Source organism: Cnephaeus nilssonii, assembly GCF_951640355.1.
Source record: "Cnephaeus nilssonii genome assembly, chromosome: 3".
Taxonomy (NCBI): Eukaryota; Metazoa; Chordata; class Mammalia; order Chiroptera; family Vespertilionidae; genus Cnephaeus; species Cnephaeus nilssonii.
The window spans coordinates 79159267-79180125 of record NC_137074.1 but is presented as its reverse complement, the minus strand read 5'-3'; the positions used below and the strand labels follow the sequence as shown (position 1 = coordinate 79180125).

General features: G+C 41.0%; 1 protein-coding gene across 2 annotated transcripts in view; it reads right to left on the bottom strand.

Moving 5' to 3' along the window:
* The window catches only part of TMEM45A (transmembrane protein 45A), a 105855-nt gene that overhangs the window by 71673 nt on the left and 13323 nt on the right, over positions 1-20859 (bottom strand). Inside the window, exon 2 of one of the 2 annotated variants that reach the window (XM_079767109.1) lies at positions 7543-7595. The exons of the other annotated variant lie outside the window; for it this stretch is intronic. Within the exon in view, the coding sequence (XP_079623235.1) occupies positions 7543-7564 (22 nt within the window). The 5' untranslated portion in view covers positions 7565-7595. The remainder of the gene's footprint in view (positions 1-7542; positions 7596-20859) is intronic. 2 annotated transcript variants of the gene reach the window in all.

Below are 20859 nucleotides of genomic sequence, written 5' to 3'. Positions count from 1 at the left end.
AGAGCAGACATTAGAGCAAGGAAAGTTATTGGGAATAAAGAAGGACACTGCATAATAATAAAGGGGTCATTTCTCCAAGAAGATGTAAAAAAACTTTAATATGTATGCTCCTAATAACAGAGCATCAGAATACATGAGGCAAAAACTGATACAAATGCAAGGAGAAACAGATGAATCCATTATTCTAGTTGGAGACTTTAACACCATCTACCAGAAATGGACAGACCCAGCAGGCAGAATATCAATAAGGTCATAGTTGAACTCAATAGCACCATCAATCAACTAAATGAAATTGACATCAATAGATTAACTCATGTAACAACTGCGGAATACACATTCTACTCAAGCTCACATAAAACATTCATCAAGATAGACCGCATTTGGGATCATTAAACACACCTACACATATTTAAAAGAATAGAATTTTACAATATATGTTCTCAGACCATATATGGAATTAAACTAGAAATCAATAACAGAGAGATACCTAGAACACCCCAAAATTAGATGGCGATTAAACAACACAATTCTAAATAACAAATGGGACAAAGAAAAAACCTTGAGAGAAATTCTGAAATATTTTGGGTTAAATGAAAATAAAAATACAACTTATCAAAACATGTGGATTACAGCAAAAACAGGGTTTAGTAGGAAATATATGGCATTGAATGCATATATTAAAAAAGAAGTAAGTTCTAAAATGAATAATCTATGCTTCTACCCTAGGAAACTAGAAAAAAGAAGAGCAAATTAAATCCAAAGTAAGCAGAAAAAAGAAATAATAAGACTTATGACAGAAATTAATAAAGCTGAAAACAAGAAATCAATATAGAAAATCAACAAAACCAAAAGCTGGTTCTTTGAAAAAAAAAATCAATAAAATTGATAAACCACTAGCCAGGCTCACTAGAAAAAAAAGAGAGAAGACACAAATTACTAAATGATATGAAAGAGGATATATTACTAAAGATCCCGTGAACATTAAAGGAATAATAAAGGAAACTCTGTACCCACAAATTTGATAACCTAGATAAGATGGACTGATTTCTTAAAAGACACAATCTGCCAAACTCACACACAACAATTTGAATAGGACTATATCTATTAAAGAAATTAAATAAGTAATGAATAATCTTCCAAAACAGAAAGCACCAGGCTCGGTGGGTTCACTGGTGAATTCTACCAAACAATTAATAAAGATATTATACCAATTCTCTACAATCTCTTTCAGAAGACAGAAGCAAAGGGAATACTTCCTAATTTATTCTATGAGGCTAGCATTACCCCAAAACCAATATCAGATATTTCCGAAATATAAAACTACAGACCAATACATCTCATGGACACAGATACACAATTTCTCAGCAAATTATTAGCAAATAAAATACAACAAGGTATAAAAATAATTATATACCACAACAAAGTGGGATTTATCACGTGTGCAAAACTGATTCAATATTTGAAAATCAATTAGTGTAATTCATCACAACAGACTAAAAGAGAAAAATCACCAAATTATGTCAATAGATGCAGAAAAAGCTTTGACAAAATCCAACACCCATTCATGATTAAAAAAAACAATTCACCTACAATCAAGATCTCTCTACCCTTTAAAGCTATCATTTAAAGAATTGAAAGACAGATAAAGAGCTTCCCAGACAAGAAAAAATTAAAGGAGTTCATCATCACCAAATCAGTATTACAAGAAATGTTAAAGGGTCTTCTTTAAGAAGAAGATAAAAAATATGAACAATAAAAAGACAATAATACATATCTATCAACAGTGAAATCTAAAAACAAAATAAACAAACAAGCTGAGCAGAAACAGGCTCAGAGATACAGAGCATGTTTTGTTGGTTGCCAAATGGGAAAGAGGTTGGGGGGATGAGTGAAAAAGGTGAAAAGATTAAGAAGTACAAATTTGTTGTTCCAGAATAGCCATGGGGAATACAGCATAGGGAATATATTCAATAATATTCTACAGCATCTGTAATACTGTCAATAATAAAATAAAATTTAAAATAAATGATAATAATAATAATCTAGTAACTATGAATGGTGTCAGGTGGGTGTGAGATTTATTGGGATGATCACTTAAGTTATGTAATGTCTAATGACTGGGGTGTACACCTGAAACTAGTATAACAATGTATGTCAACTGTAATTATAATTTTAAATGATAAAATGTTTTTAAAAAAATCTCTCAGCAAACTAAGAATATAAGAGAACTTACTCAATTTTTAAAGAATATCTACAAAACTCTAAAGTTAACATCATACTTTTGTTGTTGTTGTTGTTAATCCTCACCCAAGAATATTTTTTTACATTGATTTTTTTTAGAGAGAGTAGGGAGGGACGGGGTGAGACACACACATATATCAATTGGATGTCTCCCGCACATGCCCCAACCAGGGTTGGGTATCAACTCTGCAACTCAAGTACATATCCTTGATTGGAACTTGAACCCGCAGCCCTTCAGTGCACAGGCCAATGCTCTAACCACTGGACAACACGGTCAATAAAGGAAACTCTGTACCCACAAATTTGATAAGGATCCCATGAACATTAAAGGAATAATAAAGGAAACAGGGCAACATCATATTTGATGGTGAGAAATTAGAAGCTTTCCTGCTAAGGTCAGAAAAAGGCAAAGATATTCCCCACCTCACCTCTCTTTTTCAATATTGGACTTGAAGTCTTAACTAATACAATAAGACAAGGAAGGGGAGGAAAAAGGTAAATATTTGGGAAGAAATAAATAAAACTATCTTTATTCATAGCTGATATAATCATCTGTGTGTAAAAAAATCCTAAAAAATCAACAAAAACACTTCTGGAACTAATAAGTGATTATAGCAAGATTTCATTATACATAGTTAGTGTGCAAAAGTCCTTCATTTTCTATATACCAGCAATGAACAAGTACAATTTGAAATTTAAAACACAATAGCATTTACATAAGCACCAAAAAATAATGAAGTACTTAGATAAAAACCTAATAAAATATGTCCAAGATCTATAGGACAACTACAAATCACTGATGAAAGAAATCAAAGAACTAAATAAATGAAGAGATATACATGTTCATGGATAGAAAGACTCAATATTGTCAAAATATCTTTTCTTTCCAACTTGATCTATAGATTCAATGCAATCCCAATCAAAATCCCAGCAAGTTATTTTTGTAGATATCAACAAATTAATTCTAAAGTATATATGGATGGGAAAAGACCCAGGATAGCCAAGACAATATTGAAAGAAAAAAATCAGAGGACTGGCTCTACCCATGATTTACTATAAAGCTACAGTAATTAAGACAGTGTGACACATAGAACAGTGGAACAGAATAGAGGGTCCAGAAACACACCCATATAAATATAGTCAACTCATCCTTGACAAAGGAGCAAAGGCAGTACAATGAAGAAAATATAGTATTTTCAACAAATGGTTTTGGAACAACTGGATATCCACATGCAAAAAAAAATAAATCTAAACTTTATATCCTTCACAAAAGTTAACTAAACATGTATCATAGACCTAAACATGCAATGCAAAACTAGAAGACAATCTAGGTGACTTTATAGATACAACAGCAAAGGCATAATCCATGAGAGAAATAATTGATAACTAGGATTTATTACAACTAAAAACGTTTGCTCTATAAAAGACCCTGTCAAAAGAAATGGAGAAAATATTTGCAAAAGATATGTCTGATAAAGGACTGTTATGCAAAATATACAAAGAATTCTTAAACTCAAGAATAAAAAAACACAGAAATTTAAGTCACAAATACATGGAAAGATAATTCATGCTTATGGACTGAAAGAATTAATGTTATTAATATTTCTGTATTATCCAAAGCAATCTACAGATTCAATGCTATCCCTATTGAACTTCCAATGGCATTTTTCACAGAAATAGAACAAATAATCCTAAAATTCGTATGGAATCACAAAAGACCATGAATAGCCAAAGCAGACTTGAGAAAAAAGAACAAAGCTATAGGCATCATACTCACTAATTTCAAACTATATTACAAAACTATAGTAATCAAAAGAGTATGGTATTGGCATAAAAATAGACATATAGGTCAATGAAACAAAATAGAGAGCCCAGAAAAACCCACACCTATATGGTCAATTAATATATGACAAAGCAAACAAAAACATATAATGAATGGGGTAAAGACAGTCTATTCAAGAAATGGTATAGGGCCACGGTCAGCAAACTGCGGCTCGCGAGTCACATGCGGTTCTTTGGCCCCTTGAGTGTGGCTCTTCCACAAAATACCACGGCCTGGGCGAGTCTATTTTGAAGAAGTGGTGTTAGAAGAAGTTTAAGTTTAAAAAATTTGGCTCTCAAAAGAAATTTCAATCGTTGTACTGTTGATATTTGGCTCTGTTGACTAATGAGTTTGCCGACCACTGGTATAGTGAAAATTAGATACATGCAAAAGAATGAAACTGAACCAGTATTTTACACTGTACACTAAAAAACAACTCCAAATGGATTAAAGATGTGACCATAAAACCTGAAACCATATTAATTCCTAAAAGAAAAAATCGGTAGTAAGCTCCTTGACATCTTGGCAATTATTTTTTTAAATTTGACACCAAAACCATACGCAACAAAATCAGAAATAAACAAGGGGACAACATCAAACTAAAAAAACTTCTGCACAGCCAAGGAAACCATCAACAAACATCTTAACACGGCCCTAAAGGAAAACCCAAAAGTCATATTCTGTGCTCCCAAACAAGTCTTGCTTTCATGAGCCAAAAGTAGTGAGGCCCCAGTGAATCAACAAGAGGGAGGTGAGGAGGCAACAGGCACTTCTCGGTAATAACAAGAGGCACTGTCTGGAAATCGTGTTCCGTTCACTGCAGGGGAGCTCTCTTGTACCTCAGTGGAAGCCAACTCTGTCCAAACCAGCTGAGCCATGCTCTGGCTCCAGCCCAGCAAAGAGCCTCCCTGAAATACCTGCCAAATTCCACAGTCACTCGTGAGATGTAGGTCACCGTCTGCAGGACTGGAGAGGCTTCCTCAGGTGCCCTGATTTGTTTCTTGTCGCACCATCATGTTGTTCACTCTGTTGCTCTCCTCTGAAATCTCTCCAGTATACCCCCATTTCCAGAGTTTTATTTGCCCTCCTCTGTAATAAGACATGTTCTAAGACACAGTTATTCTTGGGGCCTTGCCAACAGGAGACAAAAGGAAGCTTCCATTTTCCCCCAAAGAACATCCCCCACGTGCATCCTCCTGGAAGGGCCTGTCTCCCTTGCCAAGGCGATGAGCACACCTGTGCCTGGGAGCTCACCCCCTCAGGACCAGGCATGTGGTCACATTTTCACCACCAGATGGGAAGGGAAGTTATAACGGGCTCTGTACCCCCAGCAGAGGCTGGAGACAAACCTATCCGGGCGACCATCCCATCTTGTTTGCATGTCGGCCCATCCCAAAATATCTTAAAGTTGCTTACAAACCTTAACAGAGTTGACAACATAAAATAAAGAGGAATGAGGACAACGGAAAGTTGAGGAGCTAGAATCTTCTGAGTTGGGGGTGGGGAAAGATTGACAACAATACAATGATCTCTAACTTCATCCTTCCAGCCTCATGCTTTCCCTCCTTTACTGGTTCTCTGATTCCAGCTCTCTTATTAAAGAAACCAAAGATCCCCACATTGCTGAATTCAATGGCCAATCTGTTCCTCTTCTTACCGAAACCACTAGCACAATTTCACAGAACTGATCACTGTCTCCTCCCTGGAAAATACGACCCCCTTGATTTTTCTCTTCACTGGCTCTTCCTCCTTTCTCTGATTACTTCTCATCTTTCAGCTTCTTAAAATTGGAATGTCCTAGAGTTCAGTTTTTAGAAGCGTTTTTCTATCTACCCTCCCCACTGGGAGATCTCATTTTGTTTCATGGTGTTAAATACTATGCCACATGCTCACTACTCCCAAAATTTAATCGTTAGCCCGAACTTCTCCCCTAAACTCCAGACTCCTCTATCCAACTGCGCACTTAGCATCTCCACTCAGATATCTAACATCTCAAATTCAAAACTGTCCAAAACAGAACTCCTGGCATCCTAGACGAGATATGCTCCACCTGCAGTTTTCCCCATTTAATGACAACACCCTCCCTGTCATCCACATTAAAAATTTTAGAGTTGTCCTGACTCCTGTCTTTCACTCACTTCCCACACCCAATCCATCAGAAAATCTTACTGGCTCTACCTCTGAAATACGCCCAGGGTCTGATCCCTTCTCACCAACCCCTACCCCACACCCACCACCACTTTGGTACAAGCCTGCATTATTACAATGGTCTCCTAACTAGACTCCCTGTTTCTGCCTTTGCCCCTTTGAGACTATTCTCAGTACAGGAGCTAGTGTTAACCTGTTGAAATGTGTCAGAACAAAGTTCTCAGAAGGGCCCACATGGCCCTACATGATGTAGCCCCTGACATGTGTCCAGCCTTTCTTCCTCATCCTCTCCTCTCAACACTCCTACCAGCCACCTTGCCCTCCCTGCTTCTTCTTGAACGTACCAGGTTCCCTCCCACCTTTGGGCCTTTGTACTCGGTCGAAATTCACTTCCCCCTTACATCCTCTAAGCCTTTGCTCAAATATTTTCTCAATGAGGCCTTTTCTGATCACCCTATTTAAAACTGCAAACTGCCTCAACACTTCACTCCCCTTTTCTGCTTTATTTCCCCCACAATACATCCCTTTCTAATATACTATATAATTTACTGACTTATTTTTTAATTGTATCCCCCCCCTCATTAGAATGAAAGTTCTATGAGTGCAGGATTTTTTTGTTTTTTCTATTTTTCTTTACTGCTTAATCTCTGCCTTTTAAACTGCCTGGCATATAGTTCAGTACCTATGTGCTGGAGGGAGGGAGGAAAGGAGGGGGGGAGGGAGGGAGGTTGGGAGGGAGGGAGGGAGGGAGGGAGGGAGGGAGGGAGGGAGGGAGGAAGATGAATGGCAAAACTTATGCTTCAACTGCCAGATTCCTGAAGGTCCCATAGGAGGAAAAGGTCACAAATCAAGTGAAGTAGAATTCAGCATTAAAGACACATAACTTCCCACATCTACTCTGCCTATTTAACTGCAATGCTAGATCCTAACATAAATGAAATGTCCACAGAATCATTAGAATTAGGCTAGTCTTAGCTGTGCCTCAATCAAATAAGCAGGCTGGGGACACTCATGATTATAGGAGTTGAGAATGGCAGGCCATGACCCCAATGGTAGGGAAGGGGACTAGAGGAAGAGTTGACAAACTAAAGGTAGCCAACTGTCATTGAGTTTTGTCATCTGATAGACACTGAACTATGCTCTTTGCTAACATTATCTCATTAAATCCTTGTTACCACTATTTCACAAATTAAAACACTGAAATTCAGAGAGAGGACATTATTTGCACAATCACAAATACACAGTAGAGTCAGGATTCAAAATAGGTCTGTATGAATAAAAAATTCTTGCTCTTTCCACACTAAAGGTTACTCTAGAAATGATGAACTAACCTTGGACTCCCTTCCTAGTCATTCTTCAGTCTTGGTTTCAGTAGATCAAGAGCCTAGAATTGGGGCAGAAGGGATAAGAAAAAAAGGAAACTAAAATTGAGCCTTTGTTTTTTAGTTAATGCTGAAAATTATCCAACAGAATTAAAAAAAAAAATCAGAAGGCTGAAAGCTGACACCTTTCAGTCAGTTTTACTATATATACACCCCCATACGCACACCAAAAGCAGCCAGTAGGTAAAAACAATATTAAAACTTACCACACTTTTACCTTCACAGAAATCTATCATGGGTGATGAGTCCCAAAGATGTGCTGCTTGGTGGCTGACAGTCTTGGCAGATGCTGCTTAATGCTCAAGAAAGACAAGCATATTGCACCAGCATCGGCCTGCAACAGCCCCAGAAATCTCTTTTCTTCCTCCCACTCACATGTTTCTCCCTGCCAATGGCCTCCACCTCCACCCAACTTACAGAAACCTGGCCCACAACAACCCTGCAATTAATGTCATGAGACATACAAATCTGATTGTCAAACTTGGGATGCTTACCAGACAGAAGACACTGTCCTTTGCAATCAGGGAGGGACTACCTAGTCCCTATCCACAAGTGCTTTTCTAGCACCTACAAAGCATTCACACTCCTTTATTCCCCCTCTCACCAAGTCTACCTCCTGATTAATTTCTAAATTAATTTCTAAAAATTGTTCAACCAACCAACTTAGGTGCCCAGTGTGTAAGAGCAGTAAAATTAGGAGATGCCCACAGGGAACGGGCCCACCAATGACTTTTCTTCCCTTACCTGGGCCAGTCTACCAAGTCAACCAGATCCCACCCACTCGCAGCCAAGGAGAATGGGTAAATGCTCCAGTCTGCACCCCTCACTTAAGCTGCACCTAAGAAAACTCAGGGATAAATACTCTCAACCATTACTGCTGGTTTCGGCATTTGGACTCATCAGCTAATAAGAACATTTCTTAGTTCTTGCTTAAAAAAATAAGACCTACTGGAGTGTGTATGGTGTGCACCTCTGAAAGGAGAGGTTGCGCTATCTGGGTGCCATAAAACAAAGCAAACCAAGGAGATTTAGAAAATGCTTCTTCCAAAGGACAGAAGTACCACATGTTGACAAGACCCAAATTACCCTTTTAATTATAGGAAATTGTTCTAGGAGGAGGAAAGAGGACTCTGAAAGCCTCTTATTAAAAATGTTTAAACATTAAATCAATTAAGACAAGAACAGGGCAGCGGTTTCATTAGGTGCTCGTCTGGATACATAAACTTGGAGGAAGGTGGTAAAAGAGACCCTAAATTTTATTTTCTCATTCTTGTTACACTTGAGGGATCCCAAAAGAGTGGAGGCAGAACCAGCCACATGATTTGTAGAGCCCAGAGCAAAATAAAAATGTGGGGCGCCTAGTTTATAAATTGTTGAGAATTTCAAACATCAGAGCATTAAACCAAGCATGGGCCCTTTCAAAACTGGGCTCTGTGCAACAGTACAGGCTGCATACCCACGAAGCTGGCCCTGCAGAGAGGGAATTTGTCCCCTGCTTAGTTGACAGACACCTGGAGGGACACTATGTGAAATTACATACTCTCTCATTCATCCTGGGTAGCATGCTCTGAAAAGCTCAGTGACCCTATGAAGGGTCACTCCATGCTGGTATCACTTGGGGAGAAGAGTAATTTCTCTCGACTGATATAATCCTGAACTGAACTTCCATGAACATGACTGTTCCCCCAGGAGATTCAAAAGCTTTCTGCCCCTTTAATTGGTATGTATGTATGTATGTATGTATGTATGCATGCATGCATGCATGCATGTATTTAAGATTGGGCAAAAATTAGCCTAACCAACTGAATTAATCTAGAAAGATAAATCTTGCAGGGATAGATCCAGTAAGAAATCTGAGTGCTGCCCTAGCTGGTTTAGCTCAGTGGATAGAGCATCAGCCTGCAGACTGAAGGGTCCCAGGTTTGATTCCGGTCAAGGGCACATACGCAGGTTGCAGGCTTGATCCCCAGTTGTGGGTGTGCAGGAGGCAGCTGATCAATTATTCGTTCTCATCATTGATGTTTCTCTCTCTCTCTCTCTCTCTCTCTCTCTCTCTCTCTCTCTCTCTCTCTTCCTCTCTGAAATCAATAAAAATATTTTTTTTAAAATCTGAGTGCTCAGTGGCAGAAATTGTTCTGTAATTTGGTTAGAGAAGAGATTTCTCTACCCTATGAAGTTGGAAGAGACTTCTTTGGTCATCAACTTAGTAATGGATGGATTATTTAAGAACTAATTACAAAAAATATAAGACTCAACCTTACGGCTAAGGGGAGTAAAACAGTCTTCAAGCAAGCTTCCAACAGAATGTTTTGAGAAGATTGGCTCAGTCACTTTTTTCCCGCCCCCCCTTTCTTCTTCCTCTTCTCTTTTGTTTTTTATTGATTGATTTGAGAGAGAAAGAGAGAGAGTAATTTGTTGTTCCACTTATTTACCCATTCATCGGTTGCTTCTTGTAGGTGCCCTGACTGGGGATCGAACCCACAACCTTGGCATATTGGGACAGCACTCCAACCAACAGAGCTACCCAGCTAGGGTGTCCCTTTCTATTCTTCATTGGCCTTTCCCCTTTGTGCTGTTCAGGGTCTCAGTAGAATAACCAGTAGTTATTCTCAGTAGAATAACGAGTAGTTCTACCCTTTCCACCCACCACTACCTCCCATCAAAATCTACTTATCCTATGAACCAAACAGTTCCTCTAACAAATTAATTTTAGAAATGTAGGTTAATGATGACCAATAGAGAAGCTCATTTAAACCACAGAATCTTTCCTCAAAGGACGCTGCCATGTCAGCAACTGCTTTCTCCAATTACTAGTATGATAGTACTTTCCATAAGAATAAAATGCTCAGCTAATGTACGCTAACTTGCCCATCATTTCTCCACTGGACTTAGAACACAGAAAAATTACTTGTTCGCTTTTATTGCTTTTTTTATTCAATGTGGACTCAAGTTAATTGTTTTTCAAATTATACCCAGAGGAAAAAGCAAACAGATGAACTTTGGTTTCAGAATAGTGGAGGAGAAGATATTTCTATATATCATTTGTTAACTATTTAAAAAACAAGGCAACAGTCCCAAAATGGAATTGCTCATACTAAGCCCCATGTCACCAAACCGAGACTTAATTACAGTTTTGTCTCTGCCAGAAACAGAATCTTAAACCAGTCAATCAGGAATTCCCTGATCAGCACTAGGTAGGTCATCGGCCTGATAGATCCCTTCCATCCCATAAAGAAAAGTATTTTATAGTAACCAACCACTTTCTTGTCTACTATAACTCCCTTTTCCCATTCTCTTCTGCCTATAAAAGTATTTCATTTTGTAAAGCTCCTCACAGCTCCTTTCTATCTGCTATTTTGGATGCTGTCCAATTTGAATCAAAATTTGCTCAAACTGTTCAAAATTTTAATATGCCTCAGTTTATCTTTTTCCCCCCTCACCTGAGGATATGCTTTTTATTGATTTTTTTTTATTTTTTTTTTTAGAGAGAGGAAGGGAGAATGAGAGATTGAGAGAAAACATCAATGTGAGAGAGAAATATGGATCGCTGCCTCCTGTACAGGCCCCTACGGAACCGAACACACAGCCCAGTCACGTACCTGGAATTAAACACGCCACCTTCTGGTGTATGGGGACTCTCCAACTGAGCCACACTGGCCAGGGCAATATGCCTCCATTTATCTTTTAACATAACTAAAACATGGAGAAGTAAAGTAATGATATGCCAAACAAGGAGGGGAAAATGGTACACTCGAGCCTGCAACTTTTCTGAGAATTTACTTTTCAGGCCTTGCCCAGTTCCCAATTAATAATATCCTATCCCCAAATTTAACAACATGATTCAGCACCACCTGCGATTGATAATGCACTAAAAGGAAAATTCAGAGGCTTAAACTGAGCTCAGTGTGAGTCAGTGCTGTCGTCCATAAAATGTAGGACCGTATGTCTGAGGGGAGGATGGTGCTTTTTCAGTGATAGCCCCAACCTTTCGTTTTCACAAGAACTAATTTCATGCCAGTGTGAGGACACCTCAAAATCAAAACATCCCCTCCATTGACTCTTTCCATTCCTAACTTTTTCAAAACTTACAAAATCTGGGTTAATTTTGTAATGGAAGAAAGATCACTAGAGTAGTACATAAATTCTATTTCCAACCCAAAAATGAGACCCACAGAAAAGAGGGGAAGGGATATCGCATCATAGCCCCTTCTGAATCCTGTGCCTTTCCACGTAGATGAGGTCCTAGAGAAAGTAGCTGGCAATTCTGGGCTTGGGGGGTGGGGGAAATGGAATGAAAGTAGAGAACAGAGACAAAAGTGGGGAGATGGAAATGAGACTGAAACTGAGACAAAGTGAAAGGCTGGGCCCCCTTCCAGTTTCACATAGTCAAGCTGATTCTCTTCTTGCAGAAAAAAATCAACTCCCATTAGAGAACCAATCAGAATGTAACCACTTATCAGGGTGCATCCACTCACCCCACCCTCTCTCACTCATTACCACCATAAAGCATAAATAATTTTAAATAACACCAAAGGCAAAAACAGCAACACCTATCACAGTTAACAAGACAACAATTGGATTACATCAAGTGATCTGTGTATTTCTCTCCAGAAACCATCATCTTTGTTGAGTTTGCATCTTCCTGGTAGGCTGAGGGCCCCTGATATGTGGGGAGTACAGAAGGCAGTCCTGAGCTCGTCTGATGGAGGCAGAAAGCTCTCACCCAAAGCTTTTCTAGTCTCTCAGATGTCTGTTTCCCTCTCTCTCTCTCCTTTTTCATTGGAAAACACCAGAGAGGAATAGAACCTCCTCCAATCAAAGCTAATTTGAAGGAAAGACTAGATGGCAATAATAGTAATAATAATAAGTTTACACAAACTTAACTCCATCTACCGTCTAGTCTTACTGTTTATTATTATTACTAGGGGCCTGGTGCACAAAGATTCGTGCAGGGGGAGGGGCGGTCCCTCAGCCTGACCTGCACCCTCTCCAATCTGGGAACCCTCAGGGGAGCCCTCTCCAATCTGGGAGTTTCTGTCTGTCTTTGTAATCATATGAGCGAATTGTCTGAGACCCCAACCCAGTTTGGTTTGGTGCTCACAGAATAATAGAGGCTTTTTTTTCTTTGCTTCATTGGTGGTAATTTCCTGGAAGTTTTAGGATATCTTCCCTTTAATTTTTCCTAGGCACTCTGATTTTACTTATGTCTCACCTTTGCTTTCCCTCCATCCCCCACTGCAACAGTAACTTGCTCCAGGCTCACTTTGCTCTAGTGTCTAGGAGATCCCACAACGCATCTGCCACCAGAACTACGATTCCCAGTGTTCCTGGTGCTCCCCGCGCTCTTGGTTTTCCCTTCCTGTTCTGTTTTCATCTCACAGCCTCCTGCTCTGCTAAGTCCTCCAAGCCGCCAGCTCTCCCTCTCTGCTCTCCATCTGGCAGCTTGGGGAGCCAAGTTCCCCAAGCCGCTCCACTCTCCGCCGGCTCTCCCACTTCTGCTCTCTGCCCGGTGGCTTGTGGGGGAGTGACAGAGGGAGGCACGTCCCCCCAAGCCGCCGGCTCTCCTGCTCTGCTCTCCGCCCAGTGCCTGTGTATGCTAAGTAACCCACCATCTTTGTTGGGTTAATTTGCATACTCACTCCTGATTGGCTGGTGGTCGTCACGGAGGTATGGTCAATTTGCATGTTTCTCTTTTATTATATAGGATTATTATTATTATTATTATTATTATTATTATTATTATTATTACTATTAAATACTGCAAGTGAATCTGCCATAGGAAACATCCTGGTGATTATAAGAATACTGACCAGCATCCATTTCTATATTCCAGGTATTGTTACCCAATCCACAGTATGATTATCATTGGGAATATAAGCAAAGTTTTCCAAGAGGTCTGATCAAAAGCCTCCTTTCCAGGTGAAAAAGGTGATTTTAAGACCAGGTGAAAAAAGTGATTTAAAAAGACAAACTGACTTCCAATTTCCCAAAGACTGATCCTTTAGTCCCAATGCCCCAAAGAAAGTAAAATCTCTGCCACATGATAGTAATGATATCCAATTCTTATCTTCAAGTAGGAGCTTCCCCAAGAACTGATCTGGGCTATAACATTTCCAGAAACAGATCATTTTCCAGCATCCAAGAGATTTAGAAGTTACATAAAGAAAAGCCATATATTTGCACAGGCATAGTGAGAAAGAATGTCAAAATGCTTAGCACTGGCCAAACTGAAGAAAACTTGTGTTCTAGCAGCAAAACATCTGGAGATATTCAGAAGATAGGGTGTCAGACTGGACTTCAGGGTGGTGATGCTGCAGAGAAACATGCGTGGTGACCAAATTAAAACCTGTCGCATCCTCAGAGGGACATTAGACGGCCCGGGCTCAAAGCTTGGAGCTCAGTTATGGACCTCCAGAGCTCTGAGCCTATGTATGACCCCAGAGCACCTCTCCCTGGCCCAACCTTGAACCTCTGGTAATGAAATCAAGCTCTGACTCTTCCACCTGCGTCTTTCTGACTTGCTTCCTTGAATGTTCCATTTGGGTTTCAAAGGCTTAGCCCACCCCCTTACACCTGTGAGCAGATCTTGGCCTCCTTGGTTTAAGCCTAGTGCTCTCTAAGGCCTTTGATTCTGAGTCATCTATTGGCTTCAGAATATCAGACTCACTCACCTTCCACCCATTACCCCCTACTCCTTGCTCAAATCCTTAGTATACATGATGTCCTTGGCCAACATTACTCTTAGCTGAGTTTCTCTTACCAAAATCCAATGAGGAGGGTGGAATGATCAAAAATGGGAAAAGTATTTTAAAAAGCCAATAACAGGCATCCAAGGAGGACTGATAACTCAAAAGCCAAGGTAAGTATCAACACAAACCCTGGTTTGGCCAACTCTGGCTTGTTACGTACAAAGTGTTACACTGAAGGCCTTGTGGATAAAAAGGGGCCTCGTGCTAACCTGGCAAGCTAGGGGAAGGCCTGCATAGCAGTCTTGAAAACTCAGAGACCTAATATAATCACAAAGGATGGTCTGAAATTAAAACTTTTTTAACTAAAAGCTGTGTCTGGCAGGTAGTCATGTCATAAGCTAAAATGTTCCCTGACAAAAGTCAGTCTTTATCTTGACTAAGCCAGTCTATTGTCTTTTGCATCTAAGATAACATACCTGTGCAACATCAGGATAACACCCCTTCTTCCAGACCCCTCAGGACACAACCAATGCACCAGGATGGAGATCATAAATCCTCTCATTGTTATTGTTATCATGTTAATTGTTGACTTTTAACTATCCTGTACCCACCTCTATAAAAGATGCATGTGTCTATCATTTTACTTTTCATCCAATCCCAGAGGTTTCCCCACTTTGCTCTCTTACCCCCCTAATCTATCTCCAAAGGATTTTACATAACACAGTTATGGCTCCTCTTTTGATTTTAATGTGTAAACAAGGTGCAAAACTGCCATTCTCCAGAGCATGATCTCAATCCATTAAGATTTTGCTTTCTGGCAATTGTAGATAGTTTGGCTCAAATAAACTCACTAAAATTCTCTATAGGTTCTTACATTGACAGCCTTGACTCTTTTGACTTTTTAACAGTACAAAATGTGCATGGTAGTACACCTCCAGGACAGTCAAAAATAGTGTATTTCTATTTCAGACACAATGATCTGACTATTTTAGAGTACCAGCCATTGTGAATTTTGCCTTGTTGGGCACTGGATTTCTTTATCACTATAAATATTCTTGAGCTGTGTTCTAGGATAAGTAAGTAACTTGGAAGCAGTTTGATCCTTTTTGGTATTTTTTTTTTTAATGATTTGTTAGACATGTCTGGAGTGTAGGCCTAATTATTCTCCAGTTCTGAGGCAAGACCTTCCTAATTATGATACTGTTGTAATAATCTGGTTATTATTTAACAGGAAGGGAGTGAATAAGGAGACCAGATAGTATGTACCAATTACACAGCTTTGCCAAAAAGCTGCATTTAACATTCTCCAAGTCTACTCCCCATTGATGGATGGAGGAAGGGACTAGACAAAGGCAATTTAGACACATGCCCAATAAGGTCTGAGTAATGTAAAAGGCTAATTGCCCATCAATCACACCTACAAGCAGGTAACTAATAGACTTTACTCTGGCCTAAATACTGAACCACACCTGGCTACAACAAGGAATGGAAACTCTGGACATTGGTTCTGTTTCTGACTGCTGAACTCCCAGCTGCCCCCCTCCAGGACTGGCGTAAGGGGCAGGGGGTTTTGGAACCTAAGAAATGTAACTCCTTGCCAATAAAGCCTTTGTGGATGTGGGGGGAGGGGGGGGAAGGCCACACGCTAACCTGACAAGCTCAGGGAAGGCCTGCATGGTGGTCTTGCAAACTTAAAGATCTAAAGTAACCACAAAGGATGGCCTGAAATTAAAACTTTAACTAAAAGCAGTTATGGTGGGTAGTCATATACTAGGCCAGTATTTTCCCTGACGAGGTCAATTTTTACCTTAACTGAGCCTATTGTCTTTTTGCATTTACAATAACATGCCCTTAAATGTCTGGGTAACTTGTAACTTCCCTTTTCTGGATCCCTTGGGGCACAACCTAATGTACCTGGACGCCAGGACAGATACCACAAATTCCTTCACTGTTATCATGTTCATTGTTGACTGTTGACTATCCTGCATGTGTCTATTATTTTATTTTTTATCCAATCCCAGAGCCCCCCGACCCCACCGCTTTGCTTTCTCCCACCTCTCTAATCTATCACCAATGGATTTCATGTAACCCACCTACATCCCCTCCTTTGATTGCAATGTATAAAAATAAATAGAAACTCGCCATTCTCTGGAGCATTATCCCAATCCATTGAGATACTGCTTCCTGGCAATTGTTGATAGTTTGGCTCAAAAATTCTTTACAGGTTTGAATGTTTTTTCGTTAACACCTTCTTCCACAGTCCATCCTCCCATTCAAGTCTTAGAAAGTTCATTTTCTGAAAATATCACAAGAGCCTCACTCCCACTTGTGTCTGGGAAGTCTGGCCCTTTAATTGCTTCGGCATCAATTGTTCTACCCAATACCACATGAATTGTGAGTTTTCCAGTCTGGTTGGACAGAACAGGCAATATTCTGGGCCCTCTGTGAGTGGAGGGCATTGTTTTCTACTCCTTTCCCGCTTCCTCCCTCCTTGAGCCTCCCTCTCTCCCCTCTATCTCACCCCACAGACTCCCCTCACCCCACCCCCCAACTTCCCAGTCATCTCCTCACACACATGTGCTGACCAGTACTTTGCTGATTACTTACGGGAACGTTCTGCAGACCTGTGGGCCCCTCTCCCCACACTGCTCTCTCGTTGCTGGTACTCTGTTCTATGCACTCGAGCCCCCTTGGTTTTCCGTGGCTGTTGGCACCATCTCCTCAACTCAGGCATTCTGAGTTCCACCTGGGCTGCCCTTCCTAGGTCTCAACCTGAAAACATTCTCCACTCAGTAAACTGGAGTGTTCCCAAACTCACCTCTTCTTTTGCAGTATTTTAGAGCTAATTGCTCTTCATTGCCTGAAGGCCAATATTTCAAAAATCATTGTTTCATATATTTTATCTGTTATTTTTTTTATTTCAGGCAAAAGGTAAATCCAGCCCTGTTACTCCATCTTGGGCACACACAGAACTTCTTTCAAATGCAGTCAACTTTGCACCCAATACCAATATTGAAAGGACTTTAGAGACAGGAGAGGCAGTTTTAGGGAAGGGGGGTCCATGGGAGAGGAATGCATATGTGATGGGCAGAGGCAGCTCCAAGCTGCCAGATTGTTTATAAGAATGTTACAAGATAAAGGGAAGAAGAAGAGGGGGGGCACCTGGTGAGCTTTGAAACTGATACCATACAAGGAAAAGGGGGAAAGTGGCCAATTGGGAAAAGCACAGGGCACATAAAATGAGGAAGGGTCCAATTAGAAAGTAACATGTACAAGACAAAGAAGCTACCAGCATTTATTTTTTTAAAAATACATTTTATTCATTTTTTTACAGAGAGGAAGGGAGAGGGATAGAGAGTTAGAAACATTGATGAGAGAGAAACATCAATCAGATGCCTCCTGCACACCCGCTACTGGGGATGTGCCCGCAACCAAGGTACATGCCCTTGACTGGGATGGAATCTAGGACCTTTCAGTCCGCAGGCCGACGCTCTATCCACTGAGCCAAACCAGTTAGGGCACTACCAGTATTTATTAAACCCGGAGACAAAGAGACTCACTGGACTAGGTTTTTCCCATTGAGAGAGAGAGAGAGAGCAGGGTTTTCCCATTTAGGGGACCCCTCCCCAGGGGGTGTTTGTATATGTTTTCAATAAACTTCCACACTTTTGCTTAAAATCTTTTAGTCCATGAATTTTATTCTTCAAACTTCGTAGAACAAGAACCTGTGAGGAGAGTCTGAGCTTGCCATTCGGTGTATCAATGTTGTTACTACACAGAAAAGATACTTCTTTAACCTGGGTTTTTCAAAGTAAAGGTCTTGAACCACCTATCTCAGAATCATCTGGATGCTTACCAAAAATGCACATCCTACATCACAACACAGATCTACTGAATATAAATTTCTTGCCACTAATATTTGAGAATCATTGCCATTATCATGACAACTCATTAACAAAAGATAATAAAATCCTCTTCTGAAAGTTAGGAAAACACTGGAATAGGGAATGGATTAAAAAGTCAAGGATGAAACCATAAAAATCTTAGAGGAGAACATAGTAAAATCTCAGACATCTCACAGAGCAATATGTTTACCGATACATCTCCTAAGGGCAAAGGAAACTAAGGAGAAAATAAACAAATGGACTACATCAAAATAAAAAGCTTCTGCCCAGCAAAAAGAAACCACCATCAAATTGAAAAGGGAACCCACTGAATGGGAGAACATATTTTCCAATGATACATCTGATAAGAGGTTAATCTCCAAAATATATAAAGTACTCATACAACGCAACTAAAGGAAGACAAACAATCCCATTTTAAAAGTGGGCAGAAGACCTGAATAGACACTTCTCCAAAGAGGACAAACAGCCAAGAGACACATGAAAAAATGCTCAAAGTCACTGATCATCAGAGAGATGCAAATTAAAACGACAATAAGATATCACTTCACACCTGTCAGAATGGCTATCATCAAAAAATCAACAAACAACAAGTGCTGGTGAGGATGTGGAGAAAAGGGAACCCTAGTTCACTGCTTGTGGGATTGCAAATTGGTGCAGCCATTATGGCAAACAGTATGGAGTTTCCTCAAAAAATTAAAAATGAGCCCTAGCTGGTTTGGCTCAGTGGATAGAGCATTGGCTTGTGGACTGAGCGGTCCCAGGTTCGATTCTGGTCAGGAACACATGCCCGGATTGCCAGCTTGATCCACACTTGGGGGCGTTCAGGAGGCAGACAATCAATGATTCTCTCTCATCATTGATGTTTCTATCTCTCTCTCCCTCTCCCTCTCTCTCTGAAATCAATAAAAACATATATATAAAAACAACAACAAATTTTTAAAAAATTAAAAATGGAACTTCCATTTGCCCTAGCCAGTTTGGCTCAGTGGATAGAGCATTGGCCTGCAGACTGAAAGGTCCTGGATTTGATTCTGGTAAAGGGCATATGTCTGGATTACAGGCTTGATCCCCGGTGGGGTGTGTGCAGGGGGCAGCCAGTCAATGATTCTCTATCATCACTATTGTTTCTATCTCTCTCTCCCTCTCCTTCCTCTCTCTGAAATCAATATATACAGATAGATAGATGATAGGTAGATTGATTGATTGATTGATTGATTTTAAAAAAATGAAACTTCTATTTGACCCAGTGATCCCACTTCTGGGAATATATCCTAAAAGTCCCAAAACACCAATCAGAAAGAATATATGCACCCCTATGTTCATAGCTGTGTTATCTACAACTAGACACCCAGTGCACGAAATTTGTGCACGGGGGGAGGAGGGGAGTGTCCCTCAGGCCAGCCTGCACCCTCTTCAATCTGGGACCCCTCGAGGGATGTCTGACTGCCTGTTTAAGCCAGATCCTACTGGGCAGTCGGACATCCCTCTCACAATCCAGGACTGCTGACTTCCAACTGCTTGCCTGCCTGCCTTCCTGATTGCCCATAACCACTTCTGTCTGCCAGCCTGATCACCCCCTAACCACTCCCCTGCCAGCCTGATTGCCCCTAACTGCCCTCCCCTGCTGGCCTGGTCAACCCTAACTGTCCTCCCCTGCCAGCCTCATTGCCTCTAACTGCTCTCCCCTGCTGGTCTGGTCCCCCCCACAACTGCCCTCCCCTGCAAGCCTGGTCCCCCCACAACTGCACTCCCCTACAGGCCTGGTCCCCCCCCCCAACTGTTCTCCCCTGCAGGCCTGGGTGCCCCCCAACTTCCCTTCCCTGCAGGCCCAGTCGCCCCCAACTTCCCTCCCTGCAGGCCAGGTCACCCCCAACTTCCCTCTCCTGCAAGCCTGGTCCCCCCCAACTGCCCTCCGCTGCAGGCCTGGTCCCCCCCAACTGCCCTTCCCTGCAGGCCCGGACGCCCCCAACTTCCCTCTTCTGCCGGCCTGGTCACCCCAACTGCCCTCCCTTGCAGGCCTGGTCCCTCCCAACTGCCCTCCCCTGCTGGCCATCTTGTGGCAGATATCTTGTGTCCACATGGGGGCAGTCATCATTGACCACATGGGGGCAGCCATCTTGTGTTTTGGAGTGACAGTCAATTTGCATATTACTCTTTTATTAGATAGGATAGCTAAGATTTGGAAACAGCACAAGTACCCATCAGTAGATGAATAGGTAAAAAAGCTATGGGACATTTACACTATGGAATACTATGCAGCTGTAAAATAAAAGAGGAAACTTTTACCCTTTGGGACAGCATGGATGGACCTGGAATATATTATGCCAAGTGAAATAAGCCAAACTGAGAAAGACAAATATCACATGATCTCACTTACTTGTGGAATCTAATGAACAAAATGAATTGACTAACAAAATAAGACCTGAAGCAGGAAGGCATGGAACAGACCTAATACCTCGATGTGGGGTTAGAAGGATGAGAAGTGATAAACCAAAGCACTTATATACTTAACTAGAGGCCCAGTGCACGAAATTCATGCACGAGGTGGGGGGGTGTCCCTCAGCCCAGCCTGCACCCTCTCCAATCTGGGACCCCTCAAGGGATGTCCGACTGCCCGTTTAGGGATCGGGCCTAAATGGGCAATCGGACATCCCTCTCACAATCCAGGACTG